Below are 19,756 nucleotides of genomic sequence, written 5' to 3'. Positions count from 1 at the left end.
CTGCAGTTTGATTTTTTTAAAAAAATCTTTAACTAAGAATATGTTTTAGAGAGAGAGAGAGAGGAGAACCATCGATTGGTTGCCTCCTGTATGCACCCCGACCAGGGATTGAACCCTCAACCTATGTATGTACCCAATGTACCCAGCTACCTGGCCAGAGCTCTGATTCATTTTAAAGTTAATCTTGGTATGTGGCAAGGTAGGAATCAAGACTCTATTTATTTTGGCCTAAGGATATGCATTTGTTCCAGAACAATTTTTTGCTAATTCATTTCTTTAATGAATTGCCTTTGCACCTTTGTAAAAAATCAATTGCATATATGTGTGAAAGTCTAAATTGACTTTCTGTTCCTTCATTCAGTCTTTCCTCCAATACCAAGCTATCTGTCTTGTTTACTAGAGATTTATTATAGCCTTAAAATCAGGTAGTGTTCATTTGGGACAACATGGATGGACCCAGGGGGTATTATGCTAAGAAAATAAGTCAGAAAGAGAAAGAAAAAGACCATGTCTTTTCACTTGTATGTGGAATGTAAAGAACAAAAGAAATGAACAAACAGAAACAGACTCATAGATACAGAGAACTGAGAGTTGCTGGATTGGAGGGCGATGCCACATGAAAAAGGTGGAGGGATTAAGAAGCTACGAAATAGTCATGGAGATGTAAAGTACAGCATAGGGAATGTACTCAATAATATTGTAATAACTATATACGTTGCCAGGTGGGTACTAGGCCTATCAGGAGGATCACTCCATAAATTATATAATTGTCTAACCACTCTGCTGTACATCTGAAACAAATATGAAATAATATGGAATGTCAGCTGTAATTGAAAAAGAAAAAAAGTATCCTTTTAATTACATTTGAATAAGTACATTCTGTTCATTTTTGTCGTCCCGCCTTAGTTTAATTCAGTTATGATCTCTCATCGGGAACAGCTATTTATTTCTCAGAGAAGCCTGTGTGCTCTCTGGTACTTCAGGTATCTTACTGCTTTGTAATTGTGAGTTTATATGTCTAGAGTAGACCCTGTTCTTGTGAAGAAGGACCTTGAGTGATGATTTTCTACTCTCAGTGCCTAAGTTTAATATGTAACATGCAGTTGGGGTACAATCAATATTTTGCGAATACATGAATTAACTTGTTATTAGATGTTAGTTTGGATGGCTTTAATATCATCGTGAGCATTAGATAAAGCCATTTTTTGGTCTACTTTTGGAAAAGTGTCTTTCAATGCCTTATTTACTCAATAGCTAAAAATAGTTTCTGTAACTTTAGTGATCAAGGTTACAATGGATTCTTCTATATAGTTACACGTTATCTCCAGGATATTCTTCCCATAATGCAAAAGTAATCCTAAAAGTGACATAAATCAGTGCCATCTCAGAATAGTGTGTTAAACGGGAAGGGGCAGGTGTCATAAATCCTTAGTCTTTAGTCTATAATATGGTAGCTGATGGTAAATTGCTTCCAATATTTGAGTAATGGTATCAAGTAATAGGGAAATGCTGGATCCAGTTATTTTTAAAAAACTATTTTTATTAATTTTAGAGAGGAAGGGAGAGGGAGAGAGAGAAACATCAATGATGAGAGAGAATCACTGATCCGCTGCCTCCTGCACGCCCCCTACTGGGGATTGAGCCTATAACCCGTGCATGTGCCCTTGACTGGAATCGAACCTGGGACCCTTCAGCCCTCAGGCTGACGCTCTGTCCACTGAGCCAAACCGGCTAGGGCGGATCCAGATTTTGGCAGAGGGCCTGCATTTGCTAATAATTTCTGGAGGAAGTTATATTCCCTAATAATTTCCTTGAATCAAATAAATGAAGTTACTGATCTGAGGGGGGTGTATGAAAGACGGCAGTCATTTTTCACATGACTAGACTTTTCATGTGCCACAGGCTGCTGGCTGTGGGACCATCCTTCTGTTTTCTAAAGCACGATTCTGCTTAACCGCTAACTCTGCGCTTCTGCTCTATTTGCAGCATCTGGCGAGGCCCCAATGTGAACTGCACAGACAGTTCGGGTTACACTGCTTTACACCATGCGGCCTTAAATGGACATAAGTAAGTGCCACTTATTTGGTCTGGAATCCTTGTGTATTTCGTTACATGTGATGGAGTTAATTATGTCTGACGATAGCCGTCTCATGTTGCCATGAGTCCCCTGGGCTTACAGAAACTCGGAGAGGCATCAGGTAGCAACACCTACACGTTGAACTTGGTAGGAACGTTGCTGAGGATGATTATGTGCAGAGTGTAAACGTAGAGACCTGCTCTAAACTAGTCAGATGTCACACAGGGAGAAAATGAAAGAAGTGACAGGACATGCTAGTCATGTGTAGCTTTGGGGAGGGAATGGGATCAAACCACTTAATAACACCACCCTACCTTTTTGGTGTCTTCACCTAACATGGAATTATTCACAAGGAGCGAGATCTTAATAGATTCTTGCTGTTATGAGCCACGGACACTTACACAAACCACTCCAGAATCCTTCAAATTTAGCTAACGTGCCTTTTCTTTGTCATTCATGATGGTCTTTCTGGTTTTAAACTTGTGTAACCTATGGAATTATGCTTCAAAGAACGTGATAGTGTACAGTATGAAGAGCAAAAGAATGTGTAACCATAGCAACCATTCCATTCCCAGTGTTTTAGTGAGGTAACCTCCTGGGTTAGTGACAGTCAAAGTGTGAGGCGTTCTCCGAATGATTCAGATGAAAAGTGACACTTTTCACGTGTCTCTTCCTCCTGTCTGTTTTTCCTTTGTTCTCATGATCCAAGTTGGTCTTCCCAAGTCTGGATAATTTCATTTCACTTCAGTTTTTTTTTTTTTTTAAATATATGTGTGTGTGTGTGTGTGTGTGTGTGTGTGTATTTAATTGATTTCAGAGAGGAAAGGAGAAGCAGAGAAAGATAGAAACATCCATGATGAGAGAGAATCATTGATCGACTGCCTCCTGCACACCCCACACTGGGGATTGAACTCACAACCCAGGCATGTGCCCTGACCGGGCCATAGGTCACTGCTCAACCACTGAGCCATGCCAGCCAGGCTCACTTTAGTTTATTAAAGGTGGTAATTACTGCCTTAAAATTCTACTTACTTTTTGCTTTCCCACCTTTTTTTTTTTTTAACTTTGAATTGAGACACAAGCGACTTAGTCATATTTGATCACATTTTATGGTCTAATAGTTCTCACACAGGAAACTTACCATTTTTAAAAATTATGTTTCACTATACCTTTTATTTATTTAAAAATTATTGCATAAATCTAACATTCTCTTTGGACAGCCATCTGAAGTACATAAAATATCATAAACTTAATGTCTCATCACTTGGATTCTTTTTTTTTTTTTTTAAAGGAAATAGATTCTCACTACATTTCCTGCCGTTTTCTTTTTCTTTTTTTTTAATATATTTTATTGATTTTTCACAGAGAGGAAGGGAGAGAGATAGAGAGAGTTAGAAACATCACCCACCGGGGATGTGCCCGCAACCCAGGTACATGCCCTTGACCGGAATCGAACCCAGGACCTCTCAGTCCGCAGGCTGACGCTCTATCCACTGAGCCAAACTGGTTTTGGCATCACTTGGATTCTTAGTATCAGTATTTCCAAATTATATATGTTTTTCATCCGCTCCCTATTTTATGTCATCTAACTTAGAACTGTTTTATTTTGCCAGGTCTTTCTCAACTATATTGCTGTCCTTCTGTAGAGTGGAATATGTGTCCAGATCCTTACGATCTGAGTGTTTTAAAGGAATTGCTATTTATTTTTCTTTGTGCCATATACAATGTGGCTCGTCAGGAATGAAGCCAGATTAAATCAGCCCAAAGTGCTCAATGCTGACGGCCTCTCGGGCCATCTTAGGTTTAGATTTTGGGACGTTCTAGTTGGGAACACCAGCTGACAAATAACTGACCTAAGATCTGAGGCCTGACCATGTGACCTATTCTCCTTTTTTTTTCTTTTATCTCAGCTTGCCAGTATAAGCACTTCTCAAAAGAATGTTGTCCCCAAATGGATTAGCATTCACACCCCTCCTTGATTTTCTGTGTTTAGTAAACGTTAATGATGTATCCATAATGGCCTATGAAATTCTAATCATTGAGATACATTGCTCTTTGGTTCAATGCATAATTTTTAGTTCCTGTTGGCAATGTACAAAGTGAAGCTAATTTAAGTGCATTGAATAGCATTTATTAAGCTCATCATAAAGAGATATCTAGGTATTTTTTTAAGACCTCTCTAATTGCAGATATTCTCTGAGAATTATATATCTTTGCTTTGCTTATCTGAAGATCTCATTGACCTTTTTAACATTTTCTAGAGAGATTTTACTCAGTGTCATTCTATAGGCATTGGAAAACAGGAAATTTCTAATCCTGTCTTCCCATCTCTGTTAGTTATGTGACCTTGAGCCATTTAATTAACCTCTCTAGGCCTCAGTTTAATATACTGGGTATTTTTCCTTGTTTCTTCCAATTATAATATTTTGTGGTATATTGTTTTCGTATTATTTGTGGATCAGTTATGCTACTACAACTCTAAAATTTGGATTTTCATCTAAAGTATAAGATTGCCCTATTTTAAATTATTTAAATTACCCATGGACTTTTAAAATTGGAGATCATTTATTTCACCTTACTCTCCTCACTTCCCTCATTTATAGATGGAGAAATAAGGCCATTCTGGATAAGTGACTGAGTGGCCACTTAGATATTAAGGTGGGGTTGTGTTTAGAGCCTAAGTGTTGTAGTTTAAAGTGTATGATTTTACCAACACTCTACATTATCTCCCTTTTCTGTCCACACGCACATCAGTTTCCTAAACTCTCGCTGGCTTTTCTCTGTCACATTGTGCATTTCTGGGCTGCCTCCCATTATCATCAACTAGGGTGTTCACATGGAATGCTAATTTTACTATTGTCTTAAGACATTTGAAGGAGAAAAAAATGTCATAGAATCTATCTCAGAGCCAGGTTTTTCTTTTCTTTGCCTTTGCTGTTCTCACTTAGCATAGGTAATGAACTATTGATTGTGTTGTATTCTTTCCAAGCGAGCCTTAGCAATCAGCATGGAAACACATCATTTCCACGTGGGTTGCTCTTGTTGTTGTAGCCATCAGCACTAGAAGGTTTCCATAAACATTGTGATTTTTAGGCTGAAGTTTATGGAATCGTAGAGCTAGAAATAATGTTACAGGGTCCTGTAGTTACTTTACTTTTGCTTTGAATGCAGGCTTTTTTCCTACTCCCAACATATAATCTAAGGACTTCTTACTGCATACTAAGCCCGTTTCCTCTTATTTTGTATGCTTTATTGGTAGCACTTGTTTATCAACACTAGTTAATCCACAAGTGGAGCAGCATTTTGTACCTGAAATACATTATTTTATAATGGACAATTCATCTCCACTTAGCCAGATTAGGACACAATAGAAAATATACTCTGTTGATGATTTCTTGGGGTATTTGTAGTTGAAAATTAGAAAACTATTGCCTTCACATGATAGAAAAATCATGGTCAGTAGAACAAAATCCAGTAGCAACAATTATAGATAAATTATAGGCTGTAGACCTAATTATTACTCTCTCTCTTTAAATATGGAAAATTCATTATCTCTCTCATGTATCTTTACTACAAATTTGATTCTTTTAATTTACATAGTAATTAGCCAGTGTGGGGTGGAAGGCATTTTACTCTTATCATTCCATATTCTTCTGACTCATCTAGTAATCAAATCAACATGAGACAAATTATTAACAAGAGAAAATAACCAAATTTACTGCAGACATATGTATGGGAACCCCATATATGTGAGAGATTCAAAGACAGAAAGTTAAAATGAGGTATATGTGACATTTGAGCCAAGGATGAGGTAAGGTACCTGGGCCTTCAGAGGGGAGAAAGGTCACTGTCAGTATGATAAGAAGAGCAGATGTTCAGTAAATAGAAGTCTGCCCTGCCCTATATAGAGATAGGTCCTAAGTTATTTCTGGTAATACTTCTTATTTCAGGCAAGGTCCCTAATTTAAATTCTTTAAATTTGCCACTTTATTGCCATCAAGGAGAAGTAAAATCTTCAAGAAAGTCTGAAATTAACAGAACCTTCATGAATTTAAGAATTTCATTAGTTTTGTTAATACCATATCCATATGAAGATGATTTGCATTTATTTCAAAGTTCTTTTGACTGCCAATAAGCAAAGGGAGATGGAACAAAGTAAATATTTTTGGTTAGCCCTAGCTGGTGTGGCTCAGTTGGTTGGACATCGTCTCATGCACCAAAAGGTTGCTGGTTATATTCCTGGTCAGGGTACATGCCCAGGTTGCAGGCTAGATCTCCAGTAGGGGGCATGCAGGAGGCAGCCGATCCACGTTCCGCTCTCACATTGATGTTTCTCTCTCTTTGTCCTGCTCCCTCTCTCTCTCTAAATCAATAAAAAAATCCTAAAAGAAAAAAAAAATCCTTGGTTATAATTTAATTATAGGAAAACTTGCTGTTGAGGTAAAAAAATTTGAATTTTGCACCTTCCCAATTAGTTTAATTTTACTCTGACCATAAACTGAAACTTCTTAAAAAACATTTCATATTAATTGGCAGTATATTTATACCTATCAGAAAATGATATAGTAGTGAAAATCAACACTTTTAGAATTCCTATTTTTACCCAAACTTATATATATTAGCCTCAAGCTGCAAAATGTTGCATTGCTTTGAATTGGATTATTATTACATTTATTTTATATGTTGTTTAGCTCATGGGAAATGAAATTATTTTTTCTATGATCCCATCAATCACATTTACTTTAGAATTTTAAATCATTTCTTATTTATTAATGCTGCATATGAGAGAGAGTGCCATTTAATGTTGAAGATAAATAGGAATTACTTCTCTGCTTCCTATTCTACAGACTTGTTCATCAATATAACTCAGTATTTTATACTAGGTAACCAAGCATAGTCAACCTATTTATTTGCTGATACCTCTAGAAGTTATAAGGTATAACTTAAAAGAGATTTTAAGAAAATACTTTTTAAAAAAGAGAAACTACCGATTTGATGGGATCCTGGTGTTAACTACTTTTTAAATTTAGATATTATAGAAAGTACCTGAAATTTAATTTGAATGATTTTGGATGAAAAAGGCCTGTGTAGTACATATTAAATGTGACATACATGGATACATCAGAAAAAAGACTAATGACAATTTGTTGATTAATATTTTATGATTCAGTAAGGCACTTACTTGATTAGAGATATAACCTTATATTTAACAAACATATTTTCACATTAGAAATCTAAGCCAAGCCAGTTCATTAGCTGATATCTCTGAATAAGATGAAAAGATCAACTTAAATAAAAATTAAAAATAAATGTAAATTAAAAAATAAACAAATTTAATAAAGTGAATAAAATTTTAAAAACATAAAGAAAAATAACAGTATTTAATTAGATCTTATTGTTCACCAAAGGCCATTGCATAAACACGCACATTACTCTTTTCTGATCGAGATATTGGAAAGTGGTGCAGGGGTGGAAAAAGTTTTCCTTCTTTTCTTATAGGTTATTCGGCTAGTCTGATAATTAAGTTGATATAAGAAAGATTAACAGGCCCTGGCCAGTTTGGCTCAGTGGATAGAGCATTGGCCCACAGACTGAAGGATTGCAGGTTCAGTTCCGGTCAAGGGCACGAACCTTGGTTGCAGACTCGATCCCTGGCCCTAGTTGAGGCACATGGCGGGGGCGGGGGGGGGGGGCAACCAATCGATGTGTCTCTCTCGCATTGATGTTCCTCTCTCTATCTCCCCCTCCTTTCCACTCTCTCTAAGAATCAATGGAAAATAGCCTTGGTGCGGATTAACGACAGCAATGACAAAAAAAGAAAAAGAAAAAAGAAAAGCGTAACAGGAGAGAAAACAGAAATGTAATAACGTGGATACTCCTGTCTATGTGGTAGGGACCCAGGAAAACGGAGTGACTCCCCCAAAGCCACTCCCTTAAAGGCCATTTCCAGCTGAAGACTTACGGTGTTGGCGCCGGGCAGTGAGGGGGAGCCAGTTATGGGGGGCTATCAGAAAACGCACAGTCAACAAGAGTACGGGGTTGTCTGCAGCTTTCGGTCACTGCCTTCCCCATTGATAGGAGTTTATAGAGATCGAGTCAGCTTTCTCCTGCTGGTACACAGAGGGAGATACCCTTACAAATGGACACTTCCCTGATCAATGTAACCATCTCTTACAACAGAGTAACTTCTCAGCTTTCAGAGCTCCCCCCAATCTTAAAAGTAATCAGCCTAACATTATCCTTGTGCCAAATAGGCATATTTTTGGGTGGTATATTCTGCTCTCCTTCACAAGTCCAGGCCACATTCTGGGCAATATTGTGTTTTGTTTTGTTTTTTTTAATCATTTACTGTCATTTTGTGTTGTGTCATGTTTATTTTTTTGTGATGTGGGGGAAGAAGAAATTTTTATCTATCCTTACAGGTGCTTTCAGCTGGTCTAATCAAATTGACATGAGGCAGACTATTAACAAGAGAAAAACAACCAAATTTAATTATATACGTACGTATGGGAACCTCACATACATGAGAGTCAGAGACCCCACATCATGAATTGTTCAGAGGAAGACAGGCAAAATGAGGTACAGATGACATCCTGAGCTAAGGAAGGCAGTTCGACACCTGAGGCTTCAGAACAAGAGGACATTCACAGATCCAATAAAAAACCAGGTGTTTAGTAATTAGATATTTGTCCTGCCATACAGATAGGTCAAAAGAGGTTATCTCTGATAACTCTTACTATGGGCAGGGCCCCTAATTTCAGTTCTTCTAGGTAGTTGGGGTAAGGCGGTGGCGGTGGGTGGGTGGTGGGGGTGGGCAGACGTTTCCTTTAAGCCCACAAGATCTCAATTGCCTTTAGTTCAAAAAAATCCACATATCACAAAGGCACATTATTCTAAACCCCTACAGTGGGCTATCAGAATTCTAACTCCTATTCAAATTTCCTCCACCTTTTCTCATTTGTTACATTTAAAGCCTGGCTTTATGAAATATTTAAGTGTAGGTCTTTATGTTACATTCATCCTCACCACTGGTGATTTGAACAACTTTAGAATATGTTGTGATTGTCTGTCTGCTTTAGAATATGTTGTGAAACAACTTTAGAATATGTTGTGATTGTCTGTCTGCACGTGTTTGTTTATCTATCTAGGATTTCATTTAGTGAATTAATAGAATTTGCTTTTTAAATGCATCCAAATGAAAATATAGTTGCTCAGTTGTTTTTGATTGTTTGTTGCAAAGTTCAATGTAATTATACTAGTAATGATGAATTAATTCTGCCTGAGGTTGAGTATTGCAATTTAGAATTTTTACTTTGAAAACCTGGTGGGATTTAGTACAAAATCCTATAGGTAGGATATATTGAGTATGTACTGAAATTGCATCAATGATAGCACTTGTCGCATAAATGAATTTACCTCTTGAAATGATTTCTTAGGCTTGAGAGGACAAAGGTGAATGAGTGCAGAAGTATGGACAATACATATTCAAAGTATATTGTGTGCTATGGCTGAAAATGAATTAAACTCCACACCCCCAACCTTGGGCTTGTACTGCAGCTAAACCTTAAAAGTCCCTTTCTTACTGTGCTGTCTGCTTTCTCTTGTACAGTGTATGTATCTTCAGTTACATATTGCAGTTCTCAATAGGAATGATACATAAACTCCCTCAATGTCTGCTGGTAGTATAATAACTTTTTTAAAAAAATAAGCAAGGAGTTTGTTTGTACCTCAGGTTTTTCTTTAGGCTAAATCTCAGGTATAGGCTATCTGGAAAGAACTACATTAAGAAAAAAAACACAGGAAGAGGTATACTTTTAAATTATTTTACTTAGTTCATTCGGTTAATGAAATTAGATAATTCCCCCCCCCCCCAATGACTTCTATTAAGTCGTTTCATTGGTTAGTCAACACTCTGTGTGAGTGTGTGGCAGTGTTGATTTTTCAGGTAAGTACAACAGCCAGATGTTCAATAAGCAGATTCTTAAACCCAATTTTACACCTCAGTACCTTGGATTATTATGCTAAATTGCCACCCACCATCTACTATACTTTAATAATGATCTACTTAATAAAATCTGTGTTGTTCAGCACATTTTCTTTTCTGTTGTGTACTTTTCTTCTTCTTCTTCTTTTTCTTCTTAGGGAAATAGTTCTCAAACTACTTCAATATGAGGCATCCACAAATGTAGCAGACAACAAGGGCTATTTCCCTATTCACCTGGCTGCCTGGAAAGGAGATGAGGAAATTGTGAAGATTCTTATTCATCATGGGCCATCGCATTCCCGAGTCAATGAACAGGTGCACTTGTCAAATGTTTGCTCATGCTATATTTTTTCTAGAGTTTTGAGAAGGCAAAGCCACAAGTGAAAACTTAAGTTATTTTAAAATGAGATTAAAAAATGAATGTGAAAAAATTTGATTACTTCTGTCTTTACCCTGCCAAAGACTTTTCCACTACTGAATTTGCTGAAGGGAAATTTGAAAATTTCTTTGGCATTTGTATACAGTACATAGGCACTAATATGGGCATTTGTTAAGATATTTGTTAACAAGAAAACCCCACCTAAAGGAAGTAGTTGTGATATTTTTGCCTGCCTTATATAAGCGTCGATTTTATAGCTCTTGAATATTTAAAGGTAGAACGGGGATAATGTGAATTAAAGCTTTTCTTAGTAAAAATTTAAATGCTAGGGAAGTAATGATAACTATCGTTTGTATAGTGCTTTACCATTTACATAGCACCTGCACAGTAAGTACCTTTTGCGAATCAAAATACAATGTATAGAGTTGCTAGTCACAAATCAAGTTAAAATTTTTCTATATACGTAAATATATACATATGCCTAGAGTAAGTTGAGTAAAACACTAACAGCAGTTGATACCACAGGTAAACTTATATATAATATTTGCAAGTGCATAATATTCGTATTACTCAAAACAGACATATTAAAAGAGGAAGGCCATTGTCAGTATTCTAAATAAATAAGACCACACATTCCAGAAAGCAGAATAAAGTCCCCTAAAGCAGTATGATAACAAACATCTTAGCTCTGCATGCCCCCTACTGTTCCCATTTTGTAAAACAATATTTGAAAACCAGCATGCAGTCCAACAATTGAATTTCAACCATGGCATTAAGCTGCAGGTTGGCAGCTGTCCAACATCAATGCAAGTAGGTTACTCTAGGGCAGGCACATCTAATAAAGTATAATTAGCATATTGTTTAAATAGATACAGACCTTGCAGGCCCTTGGATGAAATTCAGACTAAAGAGTAAAAAGTAACACTATCACTAGCTATAAACAGCAAAAGGAAGAAAAAAAGTTTATTTTTCCAAAATACAATAGGAAGAACTAATCAAGAAAAATGTTTTATTAATTGGAAATGTCTTATTAAGACTTATCACAATAAAAATGTCTGTGTTTACAGGTTAAAAATGCAGAATATTTTTTATGAGAGTAAACATATAAATCTGATCTTAAAAAAGGCAGATATGGCTCAGTGTATCATACTAAAAGGAAATGTATGAGAATGCTGTTCTCTTCTTCAGAAAACCAGAAGTTAAAAGATCATTTGTAGTATGAGCCATCTGGTGGTTATTCTGAATAATTGTCTGAATGCCCCAAAGCAAACCTGAAATAAGATGGAAAAATAATCCAAGGTTAAACAAGAGTATATTAGTTTTTACAAACAAAATATTTTTTAAATGACATGAAAATAAGAAAAAACACACCTAGAATTCATTTATATTTGAAACTTGACAATTTTAAATGGGGTATGACTGCAGTGGTATGTTTTAAAGAGAAACACTTGTTTTGTGTGATGTTGAACAGTTCAATTAAAATATAAAAAAAGTCTTTCCCAAGGAGATTCTTTTTTCACTTCTATACTTTGTGTTTTGGTTTCTATTTGGTTTCATATTAGGGCACCCGTATGTCTTCACTCTCTTATATGGAAAATAAAATGAAACTTAATTTGGGAGACCTCTCTGTAAGGCTTTCATTGTCAAAAATTTACTGATTAGTGGGGGACGCCAGTCAAGATAGCAGAGTAGGTGGATGCTGTGCTCTCCTCCTCCCATGACCACATCAAATTTATAGCTAAATACAGAACAGCCAACCTGGTGAACCATCTGAGGACTAGCTGAACAGAAGTCCTAAACTAAGCATATAAAGAAGAAGCCACACCTGACCGGTGTGGCTCAGGAGTTGAGCTTTGACCCATGAACCAGGAGGTCAGGGTTTGATTCCCAGTCAGGGCACATGCCTGGCTTGCAGGCTCGATCCCCGATAGGGGGAATGCAGGAGGCAGCCGATCAATGATTCTCTCTCATCATTGATGCTTCTATCTTGCTCTCCCTCTCCCTTCCTCTCAGAAATCAGTAAAAAATATATACTTTTTTTTTTATAAAAGAAGTTCTGTTGAGATAGCATCAGTGTACTTAAAAAAAAAAAAGAATTGACGAACTCATTTGTCTTTTGGAAAGCCAGGCTATGGAAAGTGTGTTATAATTGTTATTAATCTCTCTCATTAACAAATGTCATGGAGGCGCGATGCACAGTGCAGATCACACTGAAACACCGACCATCTGGGCCCAGCAGGGCCGCTGACTAACATGGCTAAATCATTTATCACTCTTGGAAATTGGAATAAATAATGTAGGGAAAAGTTAGATTTTTTTCCCTATTGAAGTGATAAAAATCAAATGTGATATTTTTGATGCAATCAATGATGCATACTTTTATCAGATATAAAATTCTATTAGGAATTCTTAGCAAAATAGATAAACCTTAAACATATTTTCAAAGCACCTGAGGTTTTAGATGACGGAGTTTACATTTTGATAAGGAATTGAGTTTCTGAAAACGTGCGTTTTATGCATCTGTGTTAACAGAACAATGAGAATGAAACTGCCCTACACTGTGCAGCTCAGTACGGACACTCGGAAGTCGTGGCCGTTCTCCTGGATGAGCTCACGGATCCCACCATCAGGAACAGCAAGCTGGAAACACCTTTGGACCTGGCGGCGCTTTACGGACGGCTGAGAGTAGTCAAAATGATCATCAGGGCACACCCTAACTTAATGAGCTGCAACACTCGCAAGCACACTCCGCTACACCTTGCCGCACGCAACGGCCACAAAGCAGTCGTTCAGGTGCTGTTGGAAGCAGGAATGGATGTGAGCTGTCAGGTGAGTCTTCTGTTAGCTGGGCTTTAAAAGTGATGGTGTTCTAGTGTTGCTTTGGGATGCAGATGTTATAGGTTATATATAGAGCCCAGCCAGCGTGGCTCAGTGGTTGAGCATCCACCTATGAGCCAAGAGGTCACAGTTCCATTCTGGTCAGGGCACATACCTGGGTTGCTGGCTGTATCCCCCTTAGGGGGCGTGCAGGATACAGTTGATCAATGATTATCTCTCATCATTGATGTTTCTCTCTCCCTCTTCCTCTTCTTCCTTTTGGAAATTTTTAAAAAAATATATCTAATATAATAAAAGACAAACATGCAAATTGACCGTACCTTCATGACACCTTAAGCCATGCCCACCAGCCAATCAGAGTGACTATATGCAAAGTAACCCAACCAAGATGGCGGCCGGCAGCCACGGAGCTGGAGCGAGCAGGAGGCTTGGTTGCTCCAGTGATGGAGGAAGCCAAGCTTCCCACCTGCCGCAGCCAGCTCTGAGCTCCACTCAAGGCTACAAAGTTTTAATTATAGAAGGTAAATAAATCTCAGAATAAAAAAAGAAAAAGAAAAAATGGAGAGGCTGGGAGCTTCCGTCGCTGTGGGGCTTGACCAGCCTGAAAACAGCCCTCAGCCCCTCACCCAGACAGGCCAGGCACCCCAGTGGGGGCCCCTCACCCTAAAGGGGGTGTGGCCAGCCTGAAAACAGCCATCAGCCCCTCACCCAGACTGGCCAAACCTCCATGGGGTGAGGGTCCCCACTTGGGGGGGGGGGCTTCACCAGCTTGCAAACAGCCATCAGCCCCTCACCCAGGCTGGCCAGGCACTCCAGCGGGACCCTCACCCTGATCCGGGACACCCTTCAGGGCAAACCAGCCGGCCTCCACCCATGCACCAGGCCTCTATCCTATATAATAAAACGGTAATATGCAAACTGACCCTAACAGCAGAACGACTGGGAATGACTGGTCACTATGACACACACTGACCACCAGGGGGCAGACGCTCAATGCAGGAGCTGCCCCCTGGCGGTCAGTGCGCTCCCACAGTGGGAGCTCTGCTCAACCAGAAGCCGGGCTGACGGCTGCCAGTACAGCGGTGGTGGTGGGAGCCTCTCCCGCCTCCTCAGCAGCGCTAAGGATGTCCGACCTTAGCTTAGGCCTGCTCCCTGGTGGCAAGTGGACATTCCCCGAGGGCTGCTGGGCTGCCAGAAGGATGTCTGACTGCCAGCTTAGGCCCAATCCCCCGGAGAGTGGGCCTAAGCCAGCAGATGGTCATCCCCTGAGGGGTCCCAGACTGCGAGAGGGCATAGGCCAGGCTGAGGGACCCCCCTCCGGAGTGAATAAGTTTTTGTGCACTGGGCCTCTAGTCCTATCTATTAAAAGAGAAACATGGTAATTAGCATACGTCCGCTACCCTTCCCATTGGCTAATCAGTGAGATATGCAAATTAACTGCCAGCCAAGATGGCGGCCGGCAGCCAGGCAGCTTGAAGTGAACATGAGGCTTGCTTGCTTCAGTGACGGAGGAAACCAATGTTTCCCGCCTGCCTTGCCAGCCTCTGAGCTTGCAGTTTGAAACATTGTTACAAATATAGAAGCTAAACAAAACCCCAGAAACCTGTTTTCAGCCAGCTGGGATCTCAGAGCTGGAGTTGATACAGTGTTTCGATTATAGAACCCAAACAAACAAGATACCTGCTTTCAGCAGCAGAGGCCTCAGAGCTGGAGCTAAGCCTCAAAGCTAAAGCTGGCCCAGAATAAAAAAAAAAAAAGAAAAAAAGGAGCGGTTGGGAGCTTCAGCCACCCGCCAGCCTGAAAATATCCCTCAGCCCCTCACCCAGACTGGCCAGGCACCACAGTGTGGACCCCCACCCTGAAGGGTGTATGACCAGCTGCAAACAGCCATCATCCCCTCACCCAGGCTGGCCAGGCACCCCAGTGGGGACCCTCCACCCTGACCCTTCAGGGCAAACCAGCCGGCCCCCACCCGTGCACCAGGCCTCTATCCTATATAGTAAAAGGGTAATATGCCTCCCAGCACCGGGATCAGTGGAGCCACAAGGCCTCCCAGCACCAGGATCAGCGGAGCTGAGAGGCCTCCCGGCACCGGGATCAGTGTGATAGGGGGCAGCGCCCAAACACCCTGATCGCCCTGCGGCTCTGTGTGTGACAGGGGGTGGGGCCACAACCCCCTGATCGGCCCTGCTCTGTGTGTGACAGGGTGTGGCGCCCCAACCCCCTGATCAGCCCTGCTCTGTGCCTGATGGGGGGAGCTCCCCAACCCCCTGATCGCCCTGCGGCTCTGTGTGTGACAGGCTGCGGTGCCCCAACCCCCTGATCGGCACTACTCTGTGTGTGACAGGGTGTGGCGCCCCAACCCCCTGATCGGCCCTTCTCTGTGTGTGACAGGGTGCGGTGCCCCAACCCCCTGATCGGCCCTGCTCTGTGTGTGATGGGGTAGAGCCATAACCTCCCCATCGGCCCTGCCCTGAGTGTGAGAGTGGCGGCTCCCCAACTCCCTGATCGGCCCTGCTCTGTGGGTGATAGAGGGCGGCACCCCAAACCCCTGATCCGCCCTGCTCTGTGCTTGACGGGGGGAGATCCCCAACCCCTTGATGGGCCCTGCTCTGTGCGTGACAGGGGGCAGTGCCCCACCCCCCTGATTGGCCCTGCTCTTTGCGTGACTGGGTGACGCCGCAACCTCCCCATTAACCCTGCTTTGAGTGTGACGGGGGGTGGTGCCCCAACCCCCAATCGGCCCTACCCTGAGCATGACTGAGTGTGGCATCGCAACCTCCCAATCTGCCCTGCTCTGTGCATGACAGGTGGCGGCGCCCCAACTCCCCAATCGGCCCAGCTCTGAGCCCGATCAGGGGCTGCACCTAGGGATTGGGCCTGCCCTCTGCCACCCGGGAGCAGGCCTAAGCCAGCAGGTCGTTATCTCCCGAGGGGTCCCAGACTGTGAGAGGGCACAGGCCGGGCTGAGGGACCCCCCTCCCCTCCGAGTACACAAATTTTTGTGCACCGGGCCTCTAGTATATATATAAAACCCTAAGCAACTGTTTGCTATGATGTGCACTGACCACCAGGGGGCAGACTCTCAAAGCAGGAACTGCCCCCTGGTGGTCAGTGTGCTCCCACAGTGGGAGCGCCGCTCTGCTGACCAACGGGCACCAGACACAGGGCTCATGGCTGGCTGCCTCAACTCAGAGACCGCAGTAGAGCAGCAGCCAGCCTACCGAGTGGTGGCGGTGGCAGACGCAGCGGGGCCAGGATGCGCAGGAGTGGCAGATAGCGTTGGACTGCCTATTTTGGCCCGATATCTGCAGGCCACACCGAGGGACCCCACCGGTGCAGGAATCCGTGCACTGGGCCTCTAGTATATATATATATTGAAAAAAAGAAAAAAAACATTATATGTAGAAATCATACCATTTTTTGATTAGTCAAATTGTCTGTAAGTATTTTTGTAACTACTAAGTTCAAGGCACCCCATCACACACTTTTGGGAAGTATGTAGAGATATAAGGCATGATCTCTAACCTCATTCTAATTTGAGGGCTATATACATGAAAAATTATTCTTAGATGGCAGTTGTGTGTGGTACCTTAGTAATTGTTTCTTTTGTTCTAGTAACTAGCACACACGAGGAATCCATCAAAGTTGAACGAGTGAATGAATGAAATAAATGCACTTGAACATTTTGAGTATGTACTTTGTGTTTAATATGTCACCACATTTAGAATCCAGTTCTCCACATCTGTCCTGAGGGAATGAGAGCTGTTAACTTCCAGTTAAGATATGAGCAATCAGATTCAAAGATTTAAGAAACTTGCCAAAGGATCATAGCTGATACACCCAGAATGTGAATTTAGACTTACTGATTCAAGTCCAGGCCTGTTTTCACAACAATGGGCTGTATGTACATAACTAATGAAGGAAAGATCATTGTACCTAAGGCTATCGGAAATAAGCTTTTTGGAGAAGTGGTTTGAGTTGAGCTTTGAAGGATGGGTAACATTAGGATATATTTTGTTTCTCCACAAGGAAAGAGTAACCTGCTTTTATTATCTGTCTCAAGTTACCAAAACTTTTAAAAGACAATTTTATTCTTTTCTGACTGTTTTTTGGCTCCCAAGTCAGTGGTAGCATTCTTATCTTTTAGAGACTCTTCTGGTTCCCGTCAGGTTGTGATTTTCTCCCCTGTGTATTAGTAAGCTATTGCTGCATAACAAACTATGCCCAAGCTGAATGGCTTCACATCGTGACTGTGTACTTAGCTCATAATATTGGGGGTTGGTGGTTTAGTCTGAGCTCATCTGGGTAGTTCTTCCATCTTGGCAAGGTTCTCTCATTCTTCTGGAGTCAGTTGTAAGTCAGTTAAGTGGCTCTGTGTCAGGGACTGACTAGATGTTGCCTGGGATAATGGGTGAGACTGGAATGTCTTCTTTTTAAAAAAATATATTTTATTGATATTTTACAGAGAGGAAGGGAGAGGGAGAGGAATAGAGAGTTAGAAACATCGATGAGAGAGAAACACCGATCAGTTGTCTCCTGCACACCCCCTACTGGGGATGTGGCTACAACCAAGGTACATGCCCTTGACCAGAATCAAGCCCGGGACCCTTCAGTCCTCAGGCCGATGCTCTATCCACTGAGGCAAACTGGTTAGGGCTGGAATGTCTTCTTTACACTATCTTTCTCTCAAGAAGTGCTGAGCCCAGCCAGCTTGGCTTAGTGGTTGAGCCTCAATCAGAAGGTCACAGGTTCGATTCCCAGTTAGAGCACATGCTCGGGTTGTAGGCTTGATCTCCAATACCCCTATTCTATCTCTCTGTCCCTCTTCCTTCCTTTCTGAAATCAATAAAATATATATATATATTAAAAGAAAAAAGAGAAGTGCTGATATTACAGAGAATATGTATGAATATATAAAATGACACAATTTTTTAAAACTGTAATCATTCCTAATGCAACTGTGTTTCTTTTTCTGATTCTTTTTTTTTTTCCAGACAGAAAAGGGGAGTGCACTTCATGAAGCAGCTTTGTTTGGAAAGGTGGATGTTGTGAGAGTTCTATTAGAAACAGGTAACTATCATGAGTCCCCATGGAGCTTATTTTACCACATACTATTTTTAAAAATATACATATTTTATTGATTTTTTACAGAGAGGGAGGGAGACAGATAGAGAGTCAGAAACATCGATGAGAGAGAAACATCGATCAGCTGCCTCCTGCACACCCCCCACTGGGGATGTGCCGGCAACCAAGGTACACGCCCCCGATCGGAATCCAACCTGGGACACCTCAGTCCGCAGGCCGATGCTCCATCCACTGAGCCAAACCGGTCAGGGCTTAGCACATACTATTTTTTATTTCAGGAGTAAAAGAAAACAGTTTATTTATTTATTTTTTACTTAATCACTCTTTCTTCTTATCTTCCCTCCAAATTGCAGTTTTATATTCATATCATGCAGAATTGAGCCTCAGTGTTTAGATAAAATTGATATAAATGTGTACCTTCTTTCACTTGGTGGATGTTTTAGTAAAAAGCTCTTGGAAATTAGAATGATGTACATTTAAGTCACAGTGAAATATACTAGAGCAACTTCCTAAAGGAAAAGGAAATCTCTGCTTTCCACAAGAGGAAGGATCCTGTGAATTTATGACAATTGCTTTGTTTATTAAAGAACAGAACATTTCCCTCGCTTTTCATACTGTGAACTGTGGTAAACAGCAATTAGAGTTCTCTGTCCTTAAGGCAAATTCTCCTTCTGTTTTTTTTTAATCAACTGAGTTGCTATTGTTTGTCAGCCGCAGTGATTTAAAGGGGACCTTTTAGGGGGAATGCTTTGAAGGAACAAAGTAGGTTTATTTGTCTTCGTGGGCATATTGTGATCAAAATGAAATAAAATTGGTACCGAGGAGGGATTATTTCTTTTCAGGATCAAAAGGCATGAGTACCAATTCATACTTTGAAACAATTGATGAGTCTTTTGTGTTATGGGTATATTTCATGCTTTTATTTTCCTCTGTAAAAAAAAAAAAGTGTAAAACGTTGCAGACTATGGCATTTTGATTGTGTTTATGCAAAGTTAAAATTCCATGTATACTGAACTTGACATGTAACACAGTGACATATTAAATGTGTTGAGGCAATCAATTAAATGTGTGCTAGTCACACAACCCTACACAACTGAAAAAATAATAGAAGACAATATATAATCTTACTATGATGAACTACCATTTGAGGCCAGATTCTGTAAAGTGGCTCTGTTTGTCTTTAGATGTTTGGAAATTTACAAACTTTTTTAGGGTGGCGGAAGCTATTTGCTACATTACAGTAAGTTCTTTAGTGCAATATGTATTTTCGGAATTAAAATAATTCCAACGGTTTTTAATTATGCACTTCAGCAAGTTTGCTCACCATGCAGACGATGAGTGTTGCTAACATTGATTGTAATGTATGAAATATTTGACTTTGGTATTTGGA

At 40.6% G+C, this 19,756-nt stretch overlaps 1 protein-coding gene across 8 annotated transcripts in view; it reads left to right on the top strand.

Annotated features, from left to right (window-relative positions):
* The window catches only part of ANKS1B (ankyrin repeat and sterile alpha motif domain containing 1B), an 812,878-nt gene that overhangs the window by 107,326 nt on the left and 685,796 nt on the right, over positions 1–19,756 (top strand). For all 8 annotated transcript variants that reach the window (XM_081080965.1, XM_081080961.1, XM_081080962.1 and 5 more), the window contains exons 2-5: positions 1,987–2,067; positions 10,220–10,376; positions 12,973–13,269; positions 18,276–18,351. In XM_081080965.1, coding sequence (XP_080937091.1) covers positions 1,987–2,067; positions 10,220–10,376; positions 12,973–13,269; positions 18,276–18,351 — 611 coding nt within the window. The remainder of the gene's footprint in view (positions 1–1,986; positions 2,068–10,219; positions 10,377–12,972; positions 13,270–18,275; positions 18,352–19,756) is intronic.

The sequence above is a fragment of the Myotis nattereri genome (assembly GCF_964212035.1).
Source record: "Myotis nattereri genome assembly, chromosome: 2".
NCBI classification, from domain to species: domain Eukaryota; kingdom Metazoa; phylum Chordata; class Mammalia; order Chiroptera; family Vespertilionidae; genus Myotis; species Myotis nattereri.
The sequence above is the reverse complement of the archived record's forward strand: the minus strand, read 5'-3'. Positions and strand labels throughout refer to the sequence as shown.